General features: G+C 36.9%; 1 protein-coding gene across 1 annotated transcript; it reads left to right on the top strand.

Annotated features, from left to right (window-relative positions):
• Positions 1-249: 249 nt before the first annotated feature.
• Positions 250-11983, top strand: znf598 (zinc finger protein 598). Its single transcript, XM_039686762.2, has 12 exons — positions 250-570; positions 1386-1498; positions 1997-2126; positions 2216-2427; positions 4180-4397; positions 4488-4605; positions 4680-4855; positions 4956-5046; positions 6822-7678; positions 9323-9479; positions 10438-10582; positions 11066-11983. The coding sequence occupies exons 1-12, from the start codon at positions 397-399 to the stop codon at positions 11423-11425; spliced, it is 2751 nt and encodes a 916-aa protein (XP_039542696.2). The 5' UTR covers positions 250-396; the 3' UTR covers positions 11426-11983.
• Positions 11984-12641: the final 658 nt, after the last annotated feature.

Here is a 12641-nt window from a genome sequence, read left to right as displayed (position 1 = left end):
AATTGGCCTGAAAGATTACGTTAAATTGATGTTATAGTAAATGTGTGATGTATTATTATTATATTAATGATTTTTGTAATATAATTAAATCATATTGATATGACGTTATACTTTAAAAAATATAATATATAATTTAAATCATATTAATATAATTAGGATAGTACTTTTAACTTAATTCACGCACAGAACGGGAACGCAGGTGTGTCATAATAAAAGCTCTTCCTGTCTAAGGCGAGTGGATCAGTCCCCACAATGCACTGCGCTGAACGATTACGCACTCAGGAGCGCGCTTCACCCGGCCTCACTGCCCGTGCTGTCGTTTACAACTAGCCCTCCAAATCCATACGGATTTTACCGAGAAAACTACAGCACACACAGCCAGTGCCTTCTAACAGTATGGAATCCACCCTTAAGAAAGACATGGAGAGCACATGTGTGCTGTGCTGCCAGGACATCGACATGTTCGCGGTGGGGAAGTGCGATCACCCGGTGTGTTACCGTTGCTCCACCAAGATGCGGGTGCTGTGCGAGCAGAAGTACTGCGCCGTCTGCCGGGAACAGCTCGACAAGGTGCCGCCTCGCCCTCTCCTCTCCTCCAGCAGCGAGAGCACAGGCCTCGGTCACTGCTGCTGTACACACATACAGCTCACACTCGCGGAAACACGGCCTCAGAGCCACCACTCCCATCACACTAGCTAGCTAGCTTGTCGATTCATAATGGCAGCGGTTGTGTTTGTTAGGTCGAGACGACCTGAAAAGGTTTAGTTCCGTTTTGTCATCTCTTAGAAGTGAACTAGATCTATTTGTTTGAGTCATTGTTATGATATCTGTTGTTAAACAGATGTTAGCTGGTTTACGTTAGCATAGCAGTGGTGATTTATTGCCTGACGTTTCCCGTGACAACTGACGTTAGTTTACTTTTTTGTTTCGTCCATCACAGTGTAACGTTAGCTTACTTCATATGTGTTTAGACATATGTGAAAGCCATGGATACAATAGGGACAAAGTTCTTCTTTTTTTTTAATACATGATTTTGGGACAGCTCTGAGTTGTGCTGTTATGTAACCAGCTTCACTGATAACTCCCGTTGAAAGAAACGTGTAGTTTCTCTGACAGGCTGTCAAAATGTGACGTCATGTTGACGGTGAGTTACTCGCGTGTCAATCGATCAAGAGTGCACGGCTCTAAAGTGCTTGTTTAGCACAAGTTACACTAATCAGCAAGTTTGACATGTGGTATACACGACTCTGCTTTTAGTCTGCTTTTGCTTGATTGACAACGTTGTTCATTTGTGTTTAAAGAAGACTTTGTTTCATTCATAAAAACAACAGATTTCTTTCTCTTGTAATTAATAATGTGATTTATTATTTTTCTTAATATCCCAGGTGGTCTTCATAAAGAAACCTGAACCATTTGCCGCTCTGAAAATCCATCAATATCAGTGTGAGAAGAAATATGACATCTATTTTGGAGATGGGAAGATCTATGCGCAGTTCAGGTGTTCATTTAACTTTTTTTTTTTAAATTGTATTTATTTATGTATTTTTTTTACAGCAGAGATACTAAATTGTCTAAATAGCCTTTAGCCTTTTAACAATATTCAGTGTGTGTATTATATTCGCTCGGAACGTAAAGATAAACTGTCATTTTAACCAAACATTCATTGTTGCCACCAAGTATATTCAAAAGGTTTACTAAATTAATTGGGTCCCACTTTATATTAAGTGGCTTTAAGTACTATGTACTTGCATTAAAATTAATAATTTGATACAATGGACTTATTGTGTACATACATACCGACCCATACCACCACACCTGTCCCTAACCTTACCCGTATCACACCTCAATAGCAGCAAAAGTGTTTTACAATACAACAGAAACACAATAATACATTTTATTTATTGTTCAATGTAAGTACATAGTACTTAAAGCCACTTAATATAAAGTGGGACCTATTACTTACAAGTGTTTTTTTAATCTTTTACTACAAATTCAGGAAGATTTTGTTACATGAATGTCCACATTGTCCAGAACCAAAAGTGTTCTCCAAATTTGAAGAATTAGAGCAACATATGCGGAAACAACATGAGCTCTTCTGCTGCAAGTTATGTGCTAAGCATCTGAAGGTAGCGTATTAGAGCTTAATGTATTTTTGAATTATTTAGTTTGCAAGCTCCTCAGGCGTACAATGAATGATTTGCCAAACTGTATACAGATATTCTCGTACGAGCGGAAGTGGTACAATCGAAAAGAACTGGCTCGCCATCGAACGCAAGGGGACCCGGATGACACCTCGCATCGTGGACATCCGCTTTGTAAATTCTGTGATGATCGTTACCTGGACAATGATGAGCTACTGAAGCACCTGCGACGAGATCATTACTTCTGCCATTTCTGTGATGCAGATGGAGCTCAGGAGTATTACAGGTAGAAGATCACTATTTTTTACTTCTATTAACATTTATTTCCAGAAGTGACTCGTTCACATGTACCCAAATAATGGGTATATAGTACGAATTCAATTTTTGATCGAATTGAAAGGCGTCATGTAGACATGAAATAATACAATTAGCAGTAATTTTTTAAATCTTAAAATTAAGCTTTCAAACATTTGAATCCGACTAATTTCTCAATCAGATAAAAAAAAATATACATCGCGCACGTGTGCGGTGCCGTTATGTGTATGTTTACATGTTTTATGCCATGTAAAAACGTGTATGTTTTACTACTACAATTTAACTAACTAATTAATTGGTGAGACTGAATATAAATGGACTAGAGCTGTGAAACGATTAATTGCATCCAAAATAAAAGTTTGTGTTTACATAATATATGTTTGTGTAGTGTGTATAATTATTTTGTATATATAAATACCGCACATGCATGTATATATTTAAGAAATATTTGCGTGTATGTCCTTTATATATATATATTTATACTATATTAATATTATACATAAATATAAATATTTGATATATTAATAACAAATTTTTCCCAAATATATACATGCATATGCGTGTATATATACAAAATAATTATACACACTACACACACACATTATGTTAACACAAACTTTTATTTTAGATGCAATTAATCATTTCACAGCCCTAAAATAGACTAAATATTTGCTGAAATCAGATTGGATTCATTCCAACTGACGAAAAATAGTGCATGTAAACTAGGGCTGGTAATAAATATCGATTTCTCGATATTAATCGATTCTCATTTTTACGAACCGATATCGATTCTTAAATCTCAAGAATCGATTAGTCATCCTGTTTCATTTGAATGAATGGAACATTGTATCGTGGCTGCGCACATCCAAAAACTCACAATAATCTTTGTCCTTTGTTACTATTGATATGAAACAAAGTCTCAATTTTCAAATTACGTTCATTTTCTTTAGAAATTCAAAAACATAAATAGCGTTTTGGCGCTGTGGCGTGAGATCGCTCTGGCGCAGCTTAAAAGAAGCAGCAGCGCTGATCTTTCTTCTGGGTTAATAATACCAGTCACAGCGCGAAATAAACATGAATGAGCATCTGAAAGTGTGTTAAAAGATAGAGTACAACTTATCGAAATCCATATCATGTCACATTGATTCGCTCAATCAGCGTTTCCACCGTGGAAAGACGTCAGTTAAACAGCTTGTAATTAATGTCATGTATCGTCATATTTACCTCAGAAAAACCACATCAACTCGTTAGTCAGCTAGAAAAAATAACTCCTAGAGAGGAGCATTTTGCTAAATATATACATCATATTACATATGCATTATAATCTTAATGTTCTTCGATATTTAATGCATATTTGAATAAATCTAGCAAGTTTTTATGACAGCCACCATTTAAATGTTTATATTTCATATGATCTACTTATTATAAAAATAAATAAAAGTGTAATTTAAGTGTTTGTATGGCTACAAAACTAGACTCCCTTTACAGCATTTAAGAGATTTGATTCCCTTGAGAAAAATGACCATTTATTGTAACTGATATCCAAAATAATCGATATTGAATCGAATCGTAATCGAAATCGAATCGAATTGCAAGCTTGTGAATCGAAATCGAATCGAATTGTGAAATTTGTCTCAATACCCAGCCCTAATGTAAACATACCTAGTGTCAGCTATACTACAGAATCATTATATCGTAATCTAAATTTTTTTTTTTCCTACAGTGACTACCAGTACCTCAGCGAGCACTTCAGAGAGAGCCATTATCTCTGCGAGGAAGGGCGCTGCAGTTCAGAGCAGTTCACTCACGCTTTCCGCACAGAGATTGACTATAAGGCTCACAAAGCTGCTGCCCACAGCAAAAGCCGAGCAGAGGCACGGCAGAATCGCCAAATCGACATTCAGTTCAGCTATGCACCCAGACAGCAACGAAGAAATGACGGTAAAGCAGAATTTGCTCTTTTTGTGAGTTGGATCTGATTATTCAGGTGCCGCTTATTTGTCCTTAAACGCATTTGAATGGCTTTTTTAGGTCTGATAGTTGGTGGCGATGACTATGAGGAAGCGGATCGCTTCAACAGAGCGGGAAGACCAGGAAGAGGACGAGGCCCGGGAGGACAGCAGAACGTCAGGAGCTGGAGATATATTCGGTAGGTCCTCGTTAGTGCCTCATTCTAAACATATAAGATCGCCTAGGGAAGACTGAGAGAGTTGTTGTCTGCAGAGAGGAAGAGGACCGAGAGATGGCAGCTGCTTTGCGAGCTTCAATGGCCAGCCGACAAGAAGAGAGAAGCCATGCGCAAGACAGAAGCAGTCAGAAGCCACGCAAAGAAGAAAAGATGGAGCCAGATGAAATAAGAAACAACAGAGTCACTGCAAAGCCTGCGACTGAAATGCAAGGTTATAAGAATGGAAAATATGATAAATTGTTGTATTGATTTTTTATTTATTTATTTTTTTTTTTCTTGAAAGTGAAACTGAATGTTTACTTATATTTCAGCTCGATCAATGAAGAGTAATGCCTCTTTGGCTGGTCAGGACTTCCCAGTTTTAGGGGCAGGGGCAGCTGCACCTCCAGCCCCAATTCAAAGGTATGTTTGTCCTGGGTTTTTTTTTTTTTTTTTGTCACGTTTATGTATTTTTCCATGTAGGAATGGTAATTTCCATTTAGCGATTGGTTCTATTAATTTATTCAAATTCACATTAATTGACATTAATACATTACTTTCTGGGATGTTTTTAATGTTCAAATTTATGTTTCTGAGGGCATTAAAGGTGCAGTGTGTGTGTGTGTATACAGGTGTGTATATATATATATAAAGGAGGATCTGTTGATTGAAATCCAATGTCATATACGTAACTATATTTTCATCAGTGTATAAAGACCTTACATAATGAACCGTTATGTTTTTATTACCTTAGAATGAGCCTTTTCTATCTACGTACACCGCGGGTCCCCTTACATTGAAATGCGGCAACATTTTTCTACAGAAGCCCTAAATGGGCAAATGTGTTTCATCACGTCACGAAGCTAGCTAACGAAGCTAGCATTTCTACTTGCCAGAACGTCAATTAAAAATTAAGGGGTGGGTGGGCACTTAGAATTAACAACAGCAAGAAACGCCTAGGACATTGTACTGAGTTTTGCATAGACAGGCACCGCTTAATCTAGTATTATACATTGAGTTTAAAGGATTAGTTCACTTTTGAAAAAACTTTTGCTGATAATTTACTCACCCCCATGTCATCCAAGATGTCCATGTCTTTCTTTCCTCAGTCGAAAAGAAATTTAGGTTTTTGATGAAAACATTCCAGGATTTTTCTCCATATAATGGACTTCAATGGGAACCGGATGGTTCAAGTATCAAAAGACGGTTAAACTGTTTCAGATGCAGCTTCAAATGTCTTTAAACGATATCAGACGATGAATAAGGGTCTTATCATGCGAAACGATCGGTTATTTCAAAACTTATTCCAAAAATGTAACTTTTATAAGGACAAATGCTAGCCTTGCCATATTCTGTGAGGCGCGTTTGCAACGTCACGTATTACGTAATTACGTTCAAAAGGTCACGGGCGACGTAGCCGAAAGTACAGAGTCAGTGTTTACAAGTTGAACGCATAGGTTGAACGTGCAAACTAACTCAAACACCGTTTACAAAAAAAGGAATTAAAAGGAAAAACAACGATGTCGGACGATTTTGATTCTGTACTTCCGGCTACGTCGCCCGTGACCTTTTGAACGTAATTACGTATTACGTGACGTTACAAACGCGCCTCAGAGAATATAGCAAGGCTAGCATTTGTCCTTATAAAAGTTACATTTTTGGAGTAAGTTTTGAAATAACCGATCGTTTTGCATGATAAGACCCTTATTCATCGTCTGGTGTCGTTTAAAGACATTTGAAGCTGCATCTGAAACAGTTATTAACCGTCTTTTGATACTTGAACCATCCGGTTCCCATTGAAGTCCATTATATGGAGAAAAATCCTGGAATGTTTTCATCAAAAACCTAAATTTCTTTTCGACTGAGGAAAGAAAGACATGGACATCTTGGATGACATGGGGGTGAGTAAATTATCAGCAAAAGTTTTTTCAAAAGTGAACTAATCCTTTAAAGGGATACTTAACACAGTAAGGAAAATTGTCATCATTTACTCACCCTCAAGTTGTTCCAAACCTTTATGAGTTTCTTTCTTCTGTTGAACACAAAAGAAGATATTTAAAGAATGTCGGTAGTCAAACAGTTGATGGCACCCACTGACTCCCAATAAATGATGGCAAAACGTTCATTTTTTGGGTGAATTATCCCTTCAGTTTGAGCAAATCAGCGATTAACAATGTCATGTCTCCTTATTATTGCAGCACGATCAAACAAACTTCTGTCTCCCTGAAGGAAGATGATTTTCCAAGTTTGTCTGGCTCATTGGTTTCCTCTCCAATGACACCTGCATACACGAATCAACCCAAGAAACATTCATCCTTCCAGGAGGAGGACTTCCCTGCACTGGTCTCCAAGATCAAACCACAGAAGCCCCAGTCGAGCACAACGTCAGCCTGGTCTCAAGCAGGAAGCAAACCTGTGGTGGTTCCCAATAAACCTGTGGTTCTGCCCACCAAAACAGCCCATGTGGTCTCTTCATCCATACTGTCCGCTAGTGACCCGCCCCCCAGTGGAAGTGTGCCTCAGCCTCTCTCTGCCGCCTCTTCTCGCCGCAAAAAGAAGCTCACCCCTGCTGAAACCCACAAAGCTCCACCTAAAGTGAAATGTCCATCCTCGTCTGATGACGAGGACCCCCAGAGCGGTAAAACAGCCCTGGAGATCCGTACGGTACCGACTATGCTTGACATTTCCACTTTGCTGACAGTGAAAGGTGGCTCATCTCAGCTCAGCCCCAACCCCAAAGCCAGTAAGAAGAAGAAGCCAGCGATGACTTCATCTTTGGGCTCTCCCTCGCACACTCCGGAGTCCGTTTCCAAAATGGCTCACAAAGAGAACGTTCCTGAGATGAAGCCACCAGATACCAGTCTCGCCAAAGCTCCCACTACGCCCAAAACGAACTCATTTATAAATGGACTCGCTGAGAAGCCAGCAGAAGCACTGTCCTGTACATCATTTCCTGAAAATATTCCTTCCCCTTTCAAGCAGACAGTTACTGATCAAGCCCCTCCATCCAAAGAAGAGGATTTCCCAGCTCTTGTTTCCAAAAAGCCTCCACCTGGTAAGAGGGTTTCTTTCTTAAAGAGGCAATGCACAAAATGACATCGCTTTTATGTAGGGCTGCATGATATATCGAAATAAAATCGATATCTCGATATGGCTTAGTGCAGTTGTCAAATCTCACTGGCTGCAATTTGCTACTGGTTAGACTGAAGCACGTAATTTACGACAACCCATCAGAAATAAAAGCTTGATGAATAAAAGCACTGTTTTGTTTTGATACCATCTGAAAATTAAGACTTAAATATTAGTAATTATAATATAATGTCTGTAGTAATATTTGTAATTCTACTGTAAAATAATATATTTTCTTTTTATGTATATTTATTAATAGTCACAAATAAATTAAATATATATAAGCGCAACTGTGCTCCATGCTGGAGCACTGCCCACGATGCCACTGTGTTCATTTTGACAGCAAATTTTGTTATTTTTAGTTTTAGTCATCTGAATTGTTTGTTTTAGTCTGTGAAATACAATGCGATTTTAGTAGACTTAGTAGATTTAGTCAAATCTAAAGGGTTTAGTTCAATTGTCATGCATTAATTTAGAATTTCTCTAAAATTTCCAAACCCATGATATACTCCAGGAGAAAACATTTATTAACTTGTTAATATACTGATTTTAAAGTTTGAACATTACAGACAGATTCAACTGCTGTGACATATAAAAAAATCGTAAAATTCTTTATAACAACTTGAATGCATCATTCTTTATTCTTTCAAGCAGACATAATCATTTGTATAAATTAAATAGAATTAATCCGTATTAAAGCTATTAACGAGCAGTGAATGCTTTTCTCTTTTCCTTTTGTTGTTAGATTGATATTAAGGGAACAGGCGGCATTAGGTTTATTACGCACTGCACTTTTATGCACTGATCACATCCGATATGAACTGTTAATGTTCGGTAAAGACATAACCGCCTATGTTTACGTGAATTCTCTCCAAAATGGACATAGACATAATGTTGTGTGGATTTGTCCATTCTGACACGAGCTCAATTCAGTATTTTGTGCTCTGTATAGGTTTCTATGTGCATGGCTGCACGCTTCGGGTGTGTGCACACAGAAAACCGTATCGAATAGAACACGCTTTTGAATATTCACTCTTATTATCTATCCATTTGTCTGCTCTTCTTTCTCCCAGACATGCATCAGTTCTGACTGTTCTCTTCCCAAATCGTCCTTACCAAACATTTTCGTCATAGTTTTTGTTATTCAAAACTATTTTTTAGTTATCGTCTCGTTTTCATCTGTTAAAAAAAGTAATTGATAAAAATAATGACAAATTATTCTAAATTAACACTGGGAGGCTGCAACGAATGTTTCAAGGTTTCCCAAATGTTTTAGCATTTTGAGTAAAAAGTCATTTCTTCTCTCTCTCTCTCTCTCTCTCTCTCTCTCTCTCTCTCTCTCTCTCTCTCTCTCTCTTATTTTCTCTCTTATTTTCTATGCTGATGCACTACCTAACAAAATCACCCCAATCGTTCTTGAATGATTAATTCTTTCCAAATTTCTATTCTAGCCGTCTGGCGAAACTTCTTGTGTTTTATCATATCACAATATATATGGCAGAAAAACCAAAATATTGCATTGTCATTTTTTTTGCAGCCCTACTCATAAGTGCTTCCTTGTGTTTCGTAGGCTTTAAAAGTGCATTTCCGTTGAAGAGCACTCAGAGTGCACTGCCGCCTCCTCCTCCTCCTGGCCTCGGGTCTGTTGTCAGCAAACCTCCCCCCGGATTCACTGGCATCCCACTCAACAGTAATGTGGTGGAGTCATCCGTGTCGGATGTTAACAGGTTAGAGGAAGTGATTATGTACTCTTATAGGTTTGTGTGTGTGTTATGTGAAGGGAAAGTGGTGTTTTTTGGTCACTGGTTTATTTTGAGTACATAAAAGTTTTTTTTTTTTCATAGTCTTTGTTTCAAAACAAAAATATGAGATAATGTCGACATAATCCAATGCATGTTTTGTTTAATGTATGAAACCAAGTGGCATGTTAAAGTTTTTTTACAGTACTGTTTAACACTATTTTTAATATATTGCATTTTTTGGCACGATATAATCAAAATTGCTAAAATTAAACATTTGTTGTACATATATTTTCCCCTTCACTACTGTTCAAATGTATGGGTTAATATGATTTGTTATGAAGTATTATCGAATGTTGTCCTTTTATTCAGCAGGGAGGAATTATTGTGATTAAAAGTGTCAGTAAAGACATTTACAATATCACAAAAGATTTCTAATTGTAATAAAGTCTGTTTCATTGAACTTTCTATGGATCAAATCATTTTAAAGAGTGTTGGTAAAGATGAAAATATTCACCTTTTCCATTACTGGAATAAATTACATTTACATAGATAAATATTATAATAGAAACCAGTTATTTTATATTGTAATAATATTTTACAGTAATATTTTACTGAATTTTTTGATTAAATAATGCAGCCTGGTTGAGCATTATTTATATATATATATATAAAATGCTCAACCAGGCTGCATTATTTAATCAAAAAATTCAGTAAAATAGTACTGAATATAAATTCAGTAATATATATATATATATATATTAATTATCTATTTATTTATTTACCGATCCTAAACTTATGAATGGTTATTTCACTGTAACATCACTTCACAACGGAGAATTCTGTTTGATGTATTTACAGTGATTGCAAAAATAGTAGTATTTGTAAGTAAAGTATTTGAAGTAAACAAAGTATTTTACCTCACTCAGGCATTGTTTTCTTTCAGACCGACACCTGCAATTGGATCCTACCTCATCCCTGAAAATTTCCAGCAAAGAAACATGGACCTTATTCAGTCTATTAAGAATTTCCTTCAAAATGATGAAACCAAGTTCAATGAGTTCAAAAATTATTCAGGCCAGTTTAGACAGGTAACTTTCAAACCAAGATTTCAATTACTCTTATTTTTTTCCCCAGTGTTAAATGGATATAAAATACCTTTGGATTATTAGTCCTGCAACGTCTAAATCTATTTTAAGCAGCATGATTTCTTTTATAATTATTATGCAGCTCATTAATTGATACTTTTGAATGTTTTTAAATTATTTGAATATTTGAAACATGTATTTTTGGCAAAGCTGCTTCGAAACTGTTTGTATTGTTAAAAGTGTTATAAAAAATAAACATAAATTGAATATATTATTTTCAAGTTTTATTTGACGCATCCCATAGGACCATTTGAAAGGTGTTTAAAAATGGTGGGAAAACTGCTGACCCATTATAGAACCTTTGATGCACTCACAGTCTTTGAAAAAATGTCAACATAAAACCTTGGTTTACACACTATATTTTACCTTGATCTCTAACATTTGTCCTTTATTAGATGTTAATAAACTCTCTTTTCTCTTGATCAGGGTATAATCCCTGCTGTCCAGTACTACAAAAGCTGCCAGGAGCTGCTGGGAGAGAATTTCAACAGGGTTTTCAACGAGCTGCTGGTTCTCCTACCAGACACTCGCAAGCAACAGGAGCTTCTCACTGCCCACGGAGACTTTAAGGCTCTCGAGAAACCGCAGCAAGGCTTGAAGCCTAAAAAAAACAAAAAGAAAGCCTGGCAGACATGCACCAGCAGCAACAGCCTGGAGTTGGACTGTCAAGTGTGTCCCACCTGTAAGCAGGTGCTGGCTCTGAAAGACTTCAACACCCATAAGACGCAGCACATCGGCGATGATGACTTCCCCTCTCTACAAGCCATAAGCAAGATTATCAGCTAGCTGCCAGCAGACACATGTCCACGGCTGTCTGTGACACACGACCTGGTGCTGCACCAGGATATTGGCAAGATGCGTGAAAGGATGAGGGGTTGTCGGAGCTGCAGTGAAAATGTTTACTCGGATTGTTCAGGTTCAGAAAGTTTTGACAGCACCTTTTTTTAAAGAGGAAAGATCAACCCTAGACTTGCAAGTGGAACTGTAACTCTTTTGAAGAGAAACGGGTTTAATCTACTTGAAGGCTTGAATTCTAACGATAATTCCAGTTCATCTTGACAACTTGGTTTTTCCAGCTGTTAGCATGGTAATTTTTTTTAATTGTAAGGTTGACTGCCTTTGAAAAAATAACCTATTTATTTCAGAATGCTCTTGCCGTTTAGTTGAAATAAATTAATTTCTGTTTACAAACTCTACAGCACATAAAAATGAATGGTTAATATATAGTTTTCTAACAGTAAGCTACCTTGATCTGTCAACTGACTTTGACAAATGACATTTTTGAATGTTTGTTTGTGCTTAAATACTTTGCAATTAAACAATCAAGCAGGGGAACACAATGCACTCCTTAGGGCTCACGTGATTGTCTTTTCTCTTTTACACAATTAAATCGGTTTGAGAAAGTTTCAACTGCCTTCAAATATAACACCAGACAGACATTCTGAAAGGTTGGCGGATAGGATCAGATTGCAGAATGTTTTGGCTAAATGGATAATTCTTGGATAATAATTTGTTTGCTTAGTTTTTGTTGATTACCATTGTGCTTGTGCCTCTTAAATGGTTTTTCTCCCTCTCATAGAAGACTGTTGAGACTTCAGTACGCTCACCGTTTCTAATCTCTCTTACATGAACTGCTAACTGTGGCAAGACCCTGTCTTCAACTATTTGCGATGTGTCAGGACATATCTGCAGAATAAATGCTGGTCGAACATTATCAACCTTAAGATTCATTTATTAAGGCTCCAGTCTCTGTATCTCGTCTGTTTGTTGTGTGCAACAGAGAAAGAGTTTATGCAAAATTTAAATTCTGTCATTTTAAGAAGCACCGTATTACGTGTAAAACAAAAGATGTTACATTCTCAAAAATAATCGTGGTTTCATGTAGAAACTTGTGGAACCTCCACTGTGCAAAAGCTGCTTAGTGAAAAGGGTTCTTTAGATTAAAATATTCTTCACACTAAAAGAAAAATGGTTATTTTAAGAACCGATTACTGAAAGTTTG

Source organism: Pimephales promelas, chromosome 3 (genome assembly GCF_988280905.1).
Source record: "Pimephales promelas chromosome 3, fPimPro1.hap1.1, whole genome shotgun sequence".
Lineage (NCBI taxonomy): Eukaryota > Metazoa > Chordata > Actinopteri > Cypriniformes > Leuciscidae > Pimephales > Pimephales promelas.
Note: the sequence above shows the minus strand (reverse complement) of the source record. Positions and strands in the feature narration are given on the sequence as shown.

Bases quoted from the DNA above. Each gene is read 5' to 3' on its own strand.
- znf598 (XM_039686762.2), top strand. From the start codon at position 397: ATGGAATCCACCCTTAAGAAAGACATGGAGAGCACATGTGTGCTGTGC. The intron at 2,428-4,179 runs GTAGAAGATCAC...TTTTTCCTACAG, and splicing joins GGAGCTCAGGAGTATTACAG to TGACTACCAGTACCTCAGCG. The intron at 7,679-9,322 runs GTAAGAGGGTTT...TGTGTTTCGTAG, and splicing joins TTCCAAAAAGCCTCCACCTG to GCTTTAAAAGTGCATTTCCG.